We start from the raw sequence: 16,993 nt of genomic DNA on the forward strand, positions 1-16,993 counted from the left end.
TGCTGATGGTTTTCCTTTTGCTGGCTCTGCACGTGGTAGTGTCTCTGGCAGTTTGGACCAGTTGCTGCAAGCAGGAAGCTCTGATTTTATGGTTTTTTGGTCAGGAGTCATGCAGTGATGATGTCTGTTTTGTTCCATCTTATCCCATGGAATCGGCACTTTTCCTGGTCAGCATTGTGTGTAGGGACAGCTTCTTCAAGGGGTGCCAGCATTGTTCTCCTAAAGCTTGGAGCCCCAAAGCAGCAGTGCAGAGACTGACTCACGATGGTTTGGGCTCTACTAGGATCTGTTGCCAAGTTTTTGGTGATGAGTGCATGTGTCACTGATGTTCTCCTCTCTCACAGAGAAGAGGCCACTGTTGCTGGATCCATGGAGAAGGATGTGCTGACCCATTATTTAGGGAAAGGCAGAAAGGTTGACCTGTTTCTTCCTGTTCTTTGAGATGGTGGGAATATTTTCATATGTGTTTTTGGAAATCTCAGAGGCTTTGAAGTGTAATAATTCTTCACTGCCTGCGACATCAGATGAGAGGAAGGTTCTACACCATATTGCCCTTCCTTTTTGTAGAGTGCCAACAAAACCTCCCTCTCCTGTGGGGAGTGGAGTGGAGGATAATGGATAAGGGCTGAAACATTCCTCAGTGCTTTCTCCTCGCTGTCTAGCTCAGCCTACTGCCTTCAAAAAGCCTTACTCCTTTTTCCTGAAGAGTGGACATACTTCAGCACCTAAGAAGGGGTAGTTTATTACTGGGTACCACTTCTGATAATGAACACATCTAAGTATTTTTAATTCTATGAGTGTGTGACAGTGTTGATGTCTTAGTCTCATGCTCTTGTTACATTTTTAACCATAGGAATTATTTACAGCTTTGGATCAAAGCTATTATTTGGATTGTTATCTCTTTAAACCTGTATGACAGCATTTAAAAAGGAGCCTTTTATATGCTTTTTATACACTTTTTTGCTTAAAGCAAATTTTTACGTTTAACTTCTGAGGTACTACTATGGTGTCACTTGAATATAAACTTTTATAGCATCAAGTGGCCAAACTTCATCCAAGTCATTCCTGTCTATCTAAGCCAAGTCTATCAGTCATGAGAGGCTCCGAGGAGGGGAGGAGGTACCTTCTATCCCAGGTCTGCATTTTGTCTGATTTCTAAACTGGAGGATCTGAAAATGCAGAAGCTGGTAGTTACTGGTGTGCAGCTCTCCTTGTGCTTGCTATCCCTTTGAACAAAAAAAATCTAATTTGGTTTTGGCCTTGACTCATGCAAGTGAAGATTTGCTTAAAGAGCATGTCTTAGGTATCTCTTGGAAAGAAAAAAAAGAGTTGTTTTTTGCCAGTTGTGCTGTAAAACTATTTTAGCTTTAATATTCCTTTGCTGCAGCCTTGCATTCTTATCGGTACATGTCCTTGGCCTTTATGTGGGCTGGGAACTGGTTTTCTAAAAATGCATAGTTCTGGCTATTTGCAGCTGTGAAATACTGATGGATTAAGAACTAAAAATACAACACATGGCCGTGTTTCTTTTTAGCCGCTTCAGTTTATGAGATTCTTGCTATCGAGCCATTATTTCAAGAGCACTAATTTTTGTTGAATGTCAGTGTTAGTTCCAGGTTTTCATAAAGATTCTATTCATTTAAATACTATAAACTTCACTTTTACCAGAAGTGTCCATTTAGGAGTAAAATCTTTTGTCTGTAATTTGATCAGTCTTATAGATGCCTAAAGTTACATTTGCTTTTTACCGCAGTAGTTGTGTGTTAAAGATGGAAATTGAGATTTTTTTTTTTCTTTAATGCCTTAGAATTTAGGCTTGAAAAGTGTATTTAAAATAAGTGATTCTGCTACTTATCAACTTTAAAAATCTGTGTTTCTTATGCATCTTGTTAGCAGCTTTGAAAATTGTAGCTCTTACTCAGAGTTTACTACTCCCTCGTGTGTCTGTGCCAGGATGTTTGACCCCACGTGGGTTTTATCTCACCTTTCTCACCCCTTCCCACAGCTGAGTGGGAGATGGGCAGCTGTGGCTCCATCCGTGGTGTGAAAGCAGAGGTTCTGCTTCAAGATGCAGGGAAATATTTAGAAGTTAAAACTTTGGCGTGCACATAAATCCTTGGTGCCGCTGATCCCAAACCCTCACAAAAGGACCCCGCAGGATTTGGGGTCAGCCTTCTGTCTTTCTGTGGCAGGAGTGCTGGTCATTGCAAGTATTCCCATTCTCGCAGCTTTTTTTTTCCTTCTGCTTCTAGAAAAGCTGTGACCTACTTACTCTTCTAAATTATTTTGTTATGTAAGAGTCATACAATCAAATTATGTAACGCTGATAGCGAAGGCTTTTTCTTGCTCTGTGCTTCCTGTAGGCCTCGAACAGCAGGGCCAAGCGGATGGGGGGGAAATAATGGTCACCCCAGAGATCTGGGACACTGGCACTCTCTTCTTGTATGCTTATTAAATTGGATGATACCAAGTTGTATAATTTCTATACTGTTGGAAAGTAAATGCCTGCACAGCTTGTAATGTCTCTCACACAGCGTTCCTCCGTGAGCTCGCGAGTCATTTGTGTGGTGTGGATAAGAGATCATGTCTCTGGGCAGGTTCACAGGTAGTTGCCAGCAGTGCTGGTCAAAGGAAAAATCTCCATGTCTCAGAGGTTTTCTTGTGTTCCAGTAGTACCGTGAACAGGAAGCCATTCGCCTTTGCCTAAAGCATTTTCGGCAGCACAACTACACCGAGGCTTTCGAGTCGCTGCAGAAGAAAACCAAGATTGCTCTGGAGCACCCCATGTTGACAGACCTGCACGACAAACTGGTGTTGAAGGGGGACTTCGATGCTTGTGAAGAGCTGATAGAAAAAGCTGTGAATGGTAAGAGAATCAGAGGAATCTGATTCATTAATTTTACAAAAAGCACATTGAAATATTGCCTTCTTTTGAATGTTAATGTGCTTAGTAGTAGAATTGGCAGGTCCGTGTGTTGTTTCATTTCTGGTGTGCTGTCAGCTTTTGGACTTGTGAGTGTGTATGTGATGAAGGATAAAAATTCATGAAATCTCTTACCACTGCTACTTTTGGAGTCTCTTTCCCCCAGAGATGACAGCGAGGTGCACTTGAGTGGGTAAAGAAAAGTTCTTCATGTAAGTGTTGGCAAGCTGAGGGTGGGCTTAACTGTCAGTAAAGTAACTGGAATGGTGAGTAGGGAAGCAGAAGACTGGATTTCTCAGTGGTGATCAGGATCATGGTTTCTGGTTGGAGCTCACCACTGAATTGGTGTTCACGCAGAAGTTTTCAGCTGTATCTGGATGAGGATACTCTCTCTGCTTATGGGGAAAATAATCCTTGGAGAATGGTGTGGAAGTCAGTGGCAGCAGGCAGAGCCTGTTTTCCTTTGCAGAGTGGCACCTTTGCAGGGCAGTCAGTTTCATTGGAACTGCTATTAATTTTTTACTTGGAAGCTTCCTACTTAAAAACACTGTGTATAAACAGCTATCAGCTCCTAAAAGGAGGGAGATATACTCTCTCTTGATCGAATAGGATACAGAAAGAGTGGGGCTGTTGCACTGAAGTGACTCTCAAGATCTGTGCAGCAGTTTTGGATTGCAGTCTGATAAAACAGAGGCGCTCTTGGCTGTGGGTGTAGAGCTTTTTGACTCTGTGCAGTCACTCGTTATTGGAAACTTGTACTGGCGTAAGAGAAAAACTTTGTGTCTGATCCCAGTAGAGTTAGAGACTTAGTGAACCAATTTCATGGATAGCTGGCACCAGAGATGTTGTTCTCTAATTCTGGGCTAATCAGTTATTTTGTAATACCTTTGGATGGATGCCGGTGTACCTGCTTGACTTCCATCAGTGTGGTTTGTACCACTGAAGCTGGAAGTGGTTCTCAGAATGTGATGAAAATCAAGGGTTGTCTTCCATGAAAACTCACCATCTTTTTGTGACTAAGCTGTTCAACTGAGCACAGTTTTAAGGAGCTTATTGCAACAGGTCCTCCGAAACTGCAGTAAATAGTTTTCTATGGGCTTGGCTCAAGGTTTCTCTTCAGACAGAGCGGCTGAGACCTGTCCTGTGCTGAGCTCCATGAGCAGCTACAAGTGTTGAGACTGAGAATTGCCGTGTTCATCCTCACCCTCCTGAGACAGCGGAGTGTTGACTGGGATGGGAGCGTGAACAGCTTCCTGCAATGCAGGGGCATTTTGCAACTGGCAGCTTCCTCCTGAATTGTAAGGGCAAGGGAGGATTGCAGGCTGGAAAAGCAGCGGGGAGCTGGTGCTGTCTGTGTCTCAAAGACACGAGTGCCTGGAGGGAGCTGATGAGCCCACCGCGATGCTGCAGCAGCCAGAGGAGTGCTGTGTGCTGATGGTGATGATTTTATCATTGCCTCGCTCTGCTGCCTTGGCCATGGCTTAATCTCAGTGCCTGGAGGCTGTCCTCTTTCCACTTCATTGCAGGCTGGAGTGGAAATGATTTCTTGAATGGAATTTCACTCAAAATCTTAGAATGTGCTGAAAAAGTATTCTCAAAAATGGAATTTTTTTCTTGGGCACTAATGAAGTGAATGTTTGTAGCCTCATATTTTGAGCTGTTAGATCTTAATTTCCTTTACTAGTTAATGTATGCTGAGAGTGGGGCTGCTGTCAGCAGTGCTCTGCTTTTCCAAGTGTGGAAGTACTGGCAAAGGACTGGCCTGGTAGAAAACTGTAGGTCTTGTATTGTTCTGTCTGACAGACACTTGTTTCCTGTCAGATTTGATGTGGATAATCCTCCTTTCCTGGTTTTTGTGATCATGTCCCTTTTTGGAGGCTGAGGAGCTCGGCATCACTTAAATGAGCTGGAGAAATACTCTGTAGCTTGTTTTATCAGCCCTTTTTTTGTTCCAGCAAGTATAAGAAGCAAGTCTTGGTAGTAACAGACGGTGGATAATTTAGCAGGAGACTCTCCAAGAGCATCATTAAGTTTTGTCACTGCTTCTGAGGGACAGGAAGATATGCATAGGGATGTTTATTTTGCTTCATTTTAATCCCACACCTGGCTAGCTGAAGTTAAATGTCAGTGTGCGCATCTCCCACCGCTCTGTTGGTCATCCTTAATGATTTTGCTTGTCTTGGAATACATTAACCTTCCTTCCCCCATCCTCCTGCCATTCTTTATGCTGTCTTCAGCTTTAAATGTACCCATTTAAAGCTCTGTCGCCTCCCAGCACCCTTTGGAGAGAAGTGCTATCTATCCCGAGACACCGAGGCTGCATCCCATATTTGCTTTAAGCTGACACGCCTGCGGGTTTTCACTAACTGGGTCAATCCTGCCCTTGCTCAGGACAGTGTGTCCCTGGCACTGGTGCTCGTGCTGCCACATGGCCAGCCCAGACAGGGAGCTGATCAGGCTGGGGTGGGGGAGAGGACAGGATAAACCTCTTCTGATAACCACAAAAACCCCCAAAACTGCAGCTGGAATAATTTATCTGGAGTTGTGGCAGTCAAAGTGCTGAATGTTACTGGTGCTTAACAGCTAGATTCTTCTTGGCAGGATGGGAATAGAGGTTTTCAGCCTTCAGCAGGTTCTCCTACAGTATTCCTACTACTTGCTCCCTGTGGTCTTCCACAGTTACCTGTCCTTATTCTGTTCTGCATTGCTCAAGCTCCCCAGCATTTTCTGAGCATCCTGGTCTGGTGAAAGGTGTCCTTGTCCACAGCACTGGGGTTAGAACTAGATGATCTTTAAGGTCCCTTCCAATCCAGGCCATTCTGTGATGATTTTTTTACCATTTTACTTTCCTGGGAGCTCTGTTGTGAAGTCGCAGTAGCTCGCTGCTTAGTCTCTAAGGTGTGGGTGTTCTTAACCACTGAACTCCTGTCTGATGTGCTGTTTTTCCAAGTAAAAGCGGATTAACTTTAATCCTGTGTCTGTGTAGTGTAGCTGAAGTGTAGAGTTAATTGAGACATACAGATCCTTAAATTATCCCTGAAATTGTTCAAAGAGTGACTGTTCTGTTGCAGACTGGGCATGAATATGTGAACTCCTGACCGCTTGCTGATCTGGGAGTTCATTGCCTTAAAGGCACAAACAGAAGTGCAGCGAGGTTGACAGAGATACTGCACACTCAGTTCAGCCTAAAATGTCTTCTGGAGAGGCTGATATTTGCAGTGGTGGGTATTGACAAAGTGCAACGCTCTGCATCTCTTGCGGGCTATTTCCATAGGCTTAGTCATGTAGAAAAAGAGTAGGTGGTCAAGAATTAGTGCTGGCAGAGCTAACTCTTGTTCTTTTGCATTGCTAATGATGAACGCTGTCTTCCACCTCACATCACCAGATGATTTCTTTTGAGAGCTCAGTGGCAGGCAGCCACACTTTTCCCGCTGATTCTTTTGACTTGTGCGTTACACTTAGAAAATGGGCAAATGGAAACTCTGGCAGCTGCCTGACTTCCTCTCAAAAAGAAAAGGTTCCCTAAATCTCAGCTGGTTCACAGACTCGGTTCAAATGCTTCACATTTGGATCCATTCTTATAGCTTTCAGCCCTATATTATCGAAGGAAAAAATCTGCTTAATATTCCTACAGAGAGTATGTGGAGTGCAAATTGCTTGGTTGAACTGCTTGCAGCTCCTGTAGACATGGAAAGCTGCTTGGAATGGGTGGAATAGCTGCTTGTTTCGTATTAGTATTCCAGGGACTGAGGTGTTCCTTCTGGCACCACTTGTGTCAGTATGTGACATGTGTTTATCTGGTGACAAGTCAGTCCTGTGCGACAAACAAGAAGTCATGATGTGCAGCCTGCAGGCTTCAGTGTCTCCCAGAACTCATGATTCACAGGAACAGGATGCACAGGAACAATTGTATTCCCCTGGAAGCTCTAGACAGACACGTATACCTGAATTTTGCCATTTAATATTGTTTGGATTTGGTTCTGAGAAAGGTGTTCTGTATACTGGGATATATGGAGGGGAGAGGTTGGCTAGGGATCCAAAGCCTCTGGGAAGTAAATCGTAGTGTTTGTGTAGAAGAGGGATAACTTACATGGATTTGAGAGCAAACTTTGTCTCGTTTTTATGAAAAACAAAGTGCAAGAAAATATTACAGCTCTGAGCTGGAAAAAAAAATTGCGCGTTTCCTTGTTCCTCCTAAGTCTTGAGGAAATTGTCAAGTAATGGCTGGATTTTTATCTGGTAGCACCTTTCTCTCCTTCAGTTTTTCTTTAGAAGGTAGTTATGACTCAAAAAGCCTCAAACTGTTTGGGTGTTTTGGCTACTTTTCTTTGGTTTGAGAAAAATCTTAAAACCTCAAACCCCAGCTCCCAGAAATTATGGGCTAAATGTCACTCTGAAGGTTTTTGAGCCATTAGCAGTGAAGTGAATGGATTTCAGTAACCCTACCTGGAGATGTGTGTTGTCTAAAACCCCCAAACTGATTGGCTTGTGCAAGTTAAATATTTTTGTGCACAGTGTTTGTCCTAATCCTTTCTGGGTAACCTGCAATTGGCTGGCAAAATAAAGACTTGGATTATCAGGGAGGCAGAGCTTACTTAGCTTTAACCACCATGCACTTGGTGTTGTCACATCCAAAATGCGTCACGACTTGCTGCAAAGGGCTTGAAAATAGTACAAAGTCAGTTTTTTTGGCTGTAATTTTTGTAAACATGGACATTGAAGTGAGAGGTCTCTGGAGCAAAGGAAAACGCTTCATTTAAAAACTTCCACCTGGCACTTTTTTTTTTTTTTTTTTTGACAGGAGTCTTGAAATTTATTTTAAACTCCTGATTCATTGGGAGCAGCTGACAGACCTGAGCAGGCCTAGATCTGATCCTCAGTGCCTCACAGGAGCTTTGGAGACCTTTTTGGTCAGCAGTGCTCTCCTGACAAGGAACATAAGGAGTGCGCTGGCGTAGGTCTGGCATTGGGTACAGAATCCACCTAGAAATCCTCCTTTTTTTACCCTGGTGGTGTCAGACAGGTGGTGATTCAGCTTCCAAAACAAGCTGCTGCTGGTTTGCAACGCAAGTAGAGTGAATGTGGAAACATTTCTGGGAAGCAAGCTGGAGTATTTCCAAACCGATGTCCCGTGGAAGACAAGAAGCATTATTAAAAGAGGCTGAAGGCACAGTAGGGGAGAAGTGTCATATCTTGACAAGTGCAGCCTGTGGGTGTAGAGCATGGGAGAGAGGTTAAATCACCCTTTCAGATCCTATGTGGTGTAATTCATCCTTTTGAGCTATTTATGTCCAATTATCTATTGGCTGCCATCGGGATAAATACGGTTTTGGTTTCTGTCTTGCAGACCCAAGGCTGTAACGATAACCAAAAAGCTGTGTTTCTGTCTGGTTTTGTGGCTGAGTCACTGTGGGATTTCTTACAGCACATGCATTTGTTCTATTAGGGCTGGCTTTTCTGAATCAGAATTTATGAGATCTCAAGCTTCAAGCCTCTTGTGTGTTGTCCCAACTTCATAAATGCTGAAGAAGTGGGAGTTAAGAACCCTGCTATTAAACCCAGAATAAACCACTTTTCTTTCTATATACGTTGAGCAAACTTCTGGCTTTCCTCGATTACCTAATGTGGGGAGAGAGCTGCTGGTTTTGGCTCTGAGGTGAAAGTAAAATCTGCCCTGTTTCCAAAGTATTTATTTGGAAAAACTTGCACAGCTGAGTTTATGGAAGTTTTATATTTTCAGACCAAACTCGTCACCTTTCAGGAGCTCTTGAGTGCCCTTGTTTTCCTGTTAGATAGTCTCTAAATAGAGCATTCATCTTCTCCCAGGAAATACTTGCTGGCTTGGGTTTTAATTAAAACCTGGATTTCAGTCACGACAAACTACAGGATGCCAGGAAACACTTTAAAATTTTCTCTGAACTTTGTGTCATGCTTAACAAAGATTTTTACCTTTTTCTAAGTAAGTAGGGATGTGTTCAGTAAGTATCATTCTTTTTTGCCTATGTAGGATCCAAGGTGACAATTTTTATATACCTACAAAGGGCTTTTGTATAAATAAGCGGGGGCAGCGCTCATCATCTATTAAATTCCTATTGTTTTGTTTCTAGGTAATGCATTAATACAGCAGAAACATTTGTCAGGAAGAGCTTGTGTTTTGAGATGGTGGGTGATGGGTGGGATGGAGCCAGGCAAACAGTGCTCAGGGGGTCTCCTAGTTTGTTGTGCTACAGAAGGTGAGGTAGGTGTTTCAGAGGAGACATTTGAAGAACAGCAGCACCAAGTTCCTCACGTGCCAAGCCCTTCCAACACTGGAGAGCAGTCCCAGGGAGTGTGGGTGTTATGAGTCTCCTTTACAAAAAATTGGTGTTTGTGATAGAATGCTAACATCTAAGCAGGATTAGGAACTGGCCTCTGGGTGCTGAAGAGGTGGGAGGCGCAAGGGGAGTGTGGGTAAAGTGCTGGAGGTGGTGCTGCTCACAGAAATGCTGCACTTGGCACATCTGGCCTGGGTTCTAACGCCTCTTCTGTTGCTCTTCTTGCTTAACACTCTGAAGAGAATGTAAACTATTATTTTGTTTTCATCCAGTGCTTGGTTGTCCCATATCACGGCATTTAAACAATCTGGTCTGCTTCCCTTCTCTTCTCAGATGAAGCTCCAGAGATGCTGTCTGACCTAGTTTTAACTTAACGTCCACTAAAATGGTTGAATTTTATATGCCCTGGCAACTTTCCTTTTGCCTAAATAAGGGGGAGGGATTCTATTCTTAATTAAATACACCACACTGGAGATTTATAGACACTTGGCACGACCTGGCAGGCAAACTGGATAATTCCTGATTGATCTAGTAGCAAGTATTCTTTTTATTTTAGTGCTTGCACATTTAGTTCATTAACAAACTAACAAAAGTTTAACAAACTAACAAAAGTTTAACAAACTAACTGACATATAATGGGGAATTCACTGAAAATGAAGGCTTTGGAGTGGCATACTGGATTGAGTTAGGTTGAAGTTACCCACATTAAAAGTGATTTTGCTATAATGGAAGGATAAATGTTTTATCCAGCAAAATTTTTTGTTTTGCAGATGGCTTATTCAATCAGTATATCAGTCAGCAAGAGTACAAACCTCGCTGGGGGCAGATTATCCCGAAAAGCACCAAAGGTAAGGACATTTCTTAAGATAGAACTCATGTACTGCCAGTTCTGTCTTGTTCCTTTGAGAATATGGAACAAGAAAATGATGCAAGAAAGTCTCCTCTAGGAGAGTTCTAGGGAATGGTTTCTTCTCTGAAGAAATTGCATTTGTCTGCAAATTCAGTGAAACTCAGTCTGGTCTCTGGTTGAGTAAGGAACACTGCAGGAATACAAGTGGTAACTTTAAGGATAGATCATCAGTTTAGTAACAAATCCCAGAATATTGGTTAAACATGAGATCAGTTATCTGTGTTACTGGATTTCGCACATGGAATTGATGTGACTTCAACTTAAAGTGAAGAGTTGACAAATAAATACATTATCTTAACAGGGACTATTTTAAATGAGGTGGATCTTTTGAAGTCTTGATCTGTTACACAGTAAATCCAAGTCGCAGAATCTTTTCCCTTCCTCTCTGCCTTGAGAGGAGACTTGTAGCAGCATCCCTGACTACGCAGTACAAAAATCACTGTCGTAGAGCAAATGTAGGATCCAAGGTGACAATTGCCAAATGTGGAGCACTGTCACCAAGCCCCTGGGGAGGGGTTATCTATGTCACCTGTCCTGAATGCTTAAGATACCTAAAGTGGTTGGAAAGCTGCTTTAATTGGACAATTGGAATTCCCTTATATGTGAAAATAGCTGGTGCAAAGCCTGCTGTGCTCTACCTCTGCATCACCTCCTGCTCCCATCCCAGGGGTTCATTTCCCTGTCATTTGAGTATCTGTTCTCACAGCTCAGCCCTCAGGCAGCTCTCAAGTGGGGAGAGATGGAAGGGGAGCCAAAGGCTGGCTGTGTCCTCCCTGCTGGAGAGCTGCAAGGACAGCTCAGAGCTCTTTTGTGTGCACCGAGTGTGTCAGGAACACTGGAGCTCCTTTCAAGGCGCTGGGAGTTGCAGTATTCACTTCTGCTCTCTGTACTGTCAGTCACCAGATAATTCAATATAGAACTTTGCACAATTTTATAATACACAAAAAATGTTACCTGGAAAAAAAGTGATGTGCTAGTGTTGAAAGAAGGGTGAGTTACTTAGTTCCTCTGCTTCTGTGTTGAGGTTGTATCTTTCTTTGGTTTAAAAATCTTATAATGGAAAACTCTCCCTTCCCTCTTTTTGTGAAGGTGACGGGGAAGACAGTCGGCCAGGGATGAGAGGTGGCCATCAGATGGTTATAGATGTGCAGACAGGTGAGTAGTTGTTACATTTCTTAACTAAAACATTTAATCAGTTATTTTCCAGATTAGTATGCAAATGTGTTTTTCTTCAGACACCGTGTTAGCTTCAGGTTTTGAGAAAAAAAATCGCACTTTCTAACAGTTGGGTTAAATGCTCTGCTTCCTCTCTGGATCCATATCCAGCTGCCTTTCCCTTTCTTCCCTATTAATTCTGCGTTATGCCTTAGCCATTGTCTTGTCTTAACTAAGAAACCAAGAACAATTGGTTTTAATTTTTTGTTCCTCCTACCATCTTAGAGCAGGAGTTCAAACGAGAAGAGAAATTAGGGATAATAATTTCCCTTATCTGTTACAGGCTCAAGCAGTAAATCTGATGTGTTGAAACATTCCTTGTATTTTGGTTGGAGTGGCTTCTGATTTCCACAGTGTGCAAGAAACTCCTGTTAAATATAATTCTTTAGACATCCTTTGCAAAATTGTTTCCTGTAGTAGTTTAAAGAATGGTTCAGCCTCTGTTTCAGAGAACCTGCATAGAAAAGAAAGTGGGGTGGTGTATCAGGAACAGTTCCAGTGATTGTTGTTCTGCATAATTTTCTGTATCTTTGTCTCTTATTTAATCAGATTTCTTTGGTACGTCAGTCCTTACTAGAATAAGGAAGCGTCTGCCTGAGTCTTTGCTGTGTGAGTGAAAGGATTGTTCTTGGGAAGGGAGAAACAAGACCAGGGTGTGGATATTGGACAGGAATGTAGGGTGGCATTGAAGGAGTTGGCAGAAAAATGCCCGTGGCCGTATCTGTTGTGGTCACAGGACGGGGACAGAGCATGTGACAGGATAGGACCTTCCAGAGTAATTTGCTAAGTCATAGTGAACAAGCAAAAATCCAGCAGTAGCTGCAGCCTCTGGCTTTTGCTCAGAGTAGTTACTGCTCTGGAGGAAGCACTCAAGTTATTCTGTGTATGAGAGTAAACTTTTTTCATTTCGTGGGAGAGGTTTGAGATTGATTAGAACAAAACACTGCTGGAGGATTTGCCGGTGTTTGTCTGTGCAGAGGCTGGGAACGCTCCCTAGTGGCCTCAGGAATTAGTAGTGAGTGTCTCACAAGAGTGTGGAAGAAACATGATCCTTGTCAACTTGGAAATGATAGTCCTGCACACCTCCTGAAAATAAAATATCCATGGTAGTGTGAGCCTTCCTTTCCATTCCTCTTAGTTTTCTTAAGGCCCCAGTAAGGCTTAGTTAGCTCTGCCTTTGACTTTCACTCTGCTTTAACAAGGCAGTAAAACTCATCCATATATTTTTCAGTATTTCTTGATATATTTTATATGTATTATATATACTTTGGATATATTTGCATGTTTCCTATCTATTAATATTTATATTATTTATGGAAATCTGTATAATGTGTATTTGTAAATGTATCAAATATATACCATTTTTTGTTTTTTACTTGCACAAAAGTGGATGGACAGCACCCACAGATGTGGAGTCCTGGATCTTCCTCCCTCTCTCATGCTGGTCCTTTCTTGCTGCAGCTCTGTTCAGAGGTGGTGGGATACCATCCCAAAGTTTCCCTGTGGGCTCTTTGGGAAGTTGCTCTTAGTTTTGCATCCAGGTCCACTGAGGCATGTAAGAGCTGAAATACTTTTGAGATGATCAGTTTTTGCCATTTAATTTGGCTCGTGATAGGCCAGGGGAAGTTCTTGGGGCTGTTTCCCATTGCTGATTGCTGGAATTTTCCTTTTGGATATAGGTAGAGTTTAACGAGCTGGTGGGAATTTAGCCAGTTCTGTCAGGATGCATTTTACAGACTGGAGCTGGAAAGCTCCCTGGCTAACCTTGGACAGATCCAGTGTTAATGGAAGAGGGAGCAGCCAGTGGTGTACTCTTCCCTTCAAAGACATCCTCCCTCCTTACTCACACACTTGCTGAGTGAGTTTTTTTTAGAAGACTTTGGCAACTGAAGAGAAATCGTCTCACTTCGCACTCCTTGTTAGAAGAGTGAGTGCCTTCTCAAAAATCAGTATTTTCTTCAACTTGAATCTTTTGGAAATGAAGTGAAACATCAAGATCATACTTACAAGGAGATTCTGAAGTTCCATATCACATAGAATAAGCGTTGGAAGCAAATTTTCATCTCTGATGGCCAGACCTGCTGTAGGTATCAGTGAACTATAAATGGTTCAGTGTTTTGATTAACCTCAAGGAAATTTTAACCAAATATTACTGACTAGAAAAATGATTTTAATTTAGTAGTACTGAGCTTGCTGGATGCATGTGCTGGTGTTAAGATAGAGGATATGGGTTGGCGAGTAGCTGAGCTAGATCTTAAGTTGCTGATAGTGCGTAGAGTCACTGAGACTTTGTTTATCAGTTTCAGGTAGAACATGGATTAACTTGGTCTAAACTTCAGCATGGTTTATCTTTCACTTAGAGCAGGCTGAAAGTAACTGAAAGAGAATTTAGCATCTCTGCTGGCAGCCAGTAACTTGTGCTGGAGCTCATTTCCATCTGATACTCCTGTTCTTAATACCTGCCTGTTATGATCCAGTTTTAAGGTTCTTAGAAATGCTTCTGCCCGAATTAAGGTACAAACAAGACCATATGCCAGTGGCAATAGTAAGGGTTTTATTTGATGGTCAATATGAGAGAGAGAAAAACATGTAGAAAATAGGTGGGGGGGACAGAAAGAGTGACAGGGACAGAATAAGGAAAGTATCACCACTCCGTGGATCCCAGCGATGTTCGTTGATCCTCTCCAGCTGGTCTCTCGGTGGTGAAGGTCCCCCCAGAAGGCACAGAGTCCCATGGGTGTACATGCTCAGACTAGGTAGGCATGTCTGGCCATGTCCCCCTGGGGCGGGGGTCGGTCTCTCACAGCAGACTCTGGGTCTGTTGCATCCCGTGCAGTCCTGTGGGGCCAAGCCTCTCACATGAATGTCCTGTGGATGTGGCCTGTGGGGTTGGGGGTTCCACAGCTGGGCCGGTTTGTGTAATCAGAGGATGGGTGTTTGTTGCCTCTCACCAGAGGCTGCACCATGCACCCAAAGCCTCCTCCTCCCCACTCGGTTGGGAGGAGTCTGTGTAAACCTGGCGTCTGTGAGCTGTGCTCTTCCCGCACCCCAAACTCAGCCGGGGACAGTTGCAGCTGGTGGCTTTGGCCTTTTGTGGATGCATGCCTTTCCCTCAGCCTGGGATGACTGAACAATGGGTTTCCCTTTATCTAATCAACAGTTTGACTTTCAGTTCAAAGTCCCACTCTTCAGGGAAGCTTCTTCAGTTGTAGCTTATTTATAATGAGCAAAACTTTATATCAATGTTTGAGGCATGAACTGTTTTCAGTCTCTGACACTGCCACAGCTGACTGAGTAAGTGCAGTGTTCCTGATGCTTTGGAAAACTCGTAAAGCAGTTTGCAATTGAACTGTAGGCATTGTGGGATGCAGAACTGAGAATGCAGCCTGATGTCTTCCTATATTAAAAAAAAAAAAAGAAAAGTTAAAAATGGGAAGTTAGTTATTCTCACAGTGTCCTCCATGCATTTAATTCCGTTAGCATTCAGACTGGAATGACTCTGGATGGCAGAATTAGGAGGTTGGATTTGGTATACAAATGCAGATGCATTAACTAAGAGAAAGTCACAGTTATAGCTGTTAGGTACTTTAAAGCTTTAAGCTGCAAATAAAAACAGAAAGCTTGTGCTATTCCTGCTTTTCCCTGCAAGGTGCATTTCTCATGCAGCTTTCCATGTGGGAGGCTGGAGAGTTCTCTCTGCTTTTCTACGAGGAAGGGGAAGTATTTGAGTAGTTGCAACCCAGGTACATAGATTAAAACAAAATTATCCCCCAAACAACCCCAAAACTACACAAGAACACAGTGTTGTGTGTTGAATGTCAGACATGAGAAGCTGTTTGTGTAGGCCCTGGGGAAATATTGGAGCAGTAACACAAAGGTTCATGTGTAAAACTGTGTTCCCAGGGAATTGAACCCTAATGCAGTTTTGGATGAGGGTGTCAGCATCTGCCACTGGTTCCTTATTAACAGCTCTTGGAGTCTGCCCTTTCTGGCCTCCTTATGGGTCAGATATGGCACATGTTTCAAAATTCCAGTGCTTATTCTGGAAGAAAGTGGGAATGGGTAAGTGAATTGCCAAAAGCAAAGTTTTCAGGAGTAATGTTGGTACTTAAGAACAGTCTGTGTGTTGTGTTTTGGAGATGTGGTTTATAATTCCATAGGCCAGGTGGAATTGATCTGCTCTTACAGGGCAGACACAGTGAATGACAGTGCAGTCCATAAAGCCATGTAATTTATTTTGGTAACAATAGAAATATAGACCATGTAGAAGCCATTCTATTAAAAAAAAGGATATTTTATGTTATGTCATGTCAGGCTTTCTTAAGTGTTCATCTTTTTAGTTCATAAAGCTGAAGCCTTCTGAAGTTTTCCAATGAGCCTGTTTTAGAAATAACAGCAAAGCAACCAGGATGGTTTCTTTTCTGTGTCCATTTCTCTTCTCTTTGGCAGGCAAAACAGTTTTTTGAGGGAAACCATTAGTGAAATGCTCTTTATTGATGTGGTACCTCTGTGCTCTCACTGAAGTGCAACTGCTCTGTAATTTTGGTTGTACATCATTTTGCTTTTCCTTTCGTCAGAAGGAATTCTGTTTGCTTCCTTCCATTAGATAAATGAGGACAAATCTGTGGGTTGGGAAGAGAGGGAGATTCAGAGCAGTGGGCCCAGCGTGCCCATCGTATATGTGGGCAGCACAGCAGAAATGACAAGGCTGGTTCAAAAGCAGCGTGGAAAGATGAAAAAGATGAAGAGAGAGCAGCAGACGTGAAGGATGCTGTTTTGCCTGAGGAAAACACTGCTATCCATAAGATATTTAAAGACAGGACTTGTGTACAGGATGAAGGGATCTCAGAAACAAAACACAGATGGCTTCTAAGCTCTGAAACACAAACAGCTGCTGAATCCTGGAGGTTACTCAACTTCATGGTGCTTTCACATTTGGGACTGTGTGCCTATCCTTTAAAAAAAACCCTTGTATCCAGCCAACTTGCATCCAGCTGAACTGTGGCTCAGAAATCAAGGGATGTGATACTGCAAGAAGATTTTAGGCTGATTTTGGATTTGTGGTCTTAAACGCTCCTCACAAAGTGGACAGTGCTGCTGGCACATAACTAAAGGTGTGGGTGCTATGTGGAGAAGTGACATCCTTTTGTAGGCGGCTTTTGTGAGATCTTACACCTTGATCTTTTTGTTTCTGAGAGGAATCCTTTGTAGTTCTGGGACACTGATGCTCCAGTATAGCCCCAGCAAGTTTGGGCTGGCAGCTGACTGGGAGGGCAGTGGGTGATGAACTGGAGAAGAGGGCGGTGAGTCCAGGGGACCCTGAGGGGCTGCAGGAGAGAATTGAGAGGTTCTGATCCTGCCCCTGGGATGTGACAGCTGTGCAGGAGGACAGACTGGGGACTTGCTGCATGGAAGGATTTGCAAGGTACTGGAAGTGGAACATGTGTCAGCAACATGTCCTTGTGGCATTGAAGGCCAGCCTCTCCTGCTGGGCTGTACCAGCACAAGCACAGCCAGCAGGGAGAGGGGAGGGTGATGTTCCTCTCTTGGGTACTCGAGGACATATCTGGAGTGCTGTGCCCAGTTTGGGCTCTCTGGGAAAATAAGGATTGTGTCAAACTGAACTGACCA

At 43.1% G+C, this 16,993-nt stretch overlaps 1 protein-coding gene across 2 annotated transcripts in view; it reads left to right on the forward strand.

Annotated features, from left to right (window-relative positions):
• MKLN1 (muskelin 1) overlaps window positions 1-16,993 on the forward strand; it is a 102,522-nt gene that overhangs the window by 30,417 nt on the left and 55,112 nt on the right. For both annotated transcript variants that reach the window (XM_032105500.1, XM_032105501.1), the window contains 3 exons: window positions 2,674-2,866; window positions 10,008-10,085; window positions 11,237-11,302. In XM_032105500.1, coding sequence (XP_031961391.1) covers window positions 2,674-2,866; window positions 10,008-10,085; window positions 11,237-11,302 — 337 coding nt within the window. The remainder of the gene's footprint in view (window positions 1-2,673; window positions 2,867-10,007; window positions 10,086-11,236; window positions 11,303-16,993) is intronic.

Source organism: Corvus moneduloides, chromosome 4 (genome assembly GCF_009650955.1).
Source record: "Corvus moneduloides isolate bCorMon1 chromosome 4, bCorMon1.pri, whole genome shotgun sequence".
NCBI classification, from domain to species: domain Eukaryota; kingdom Metazoa; phylum Chordata; class Aves; order Passeriformes; family Corvidae; genus Corvus; species Corvus moneduloides.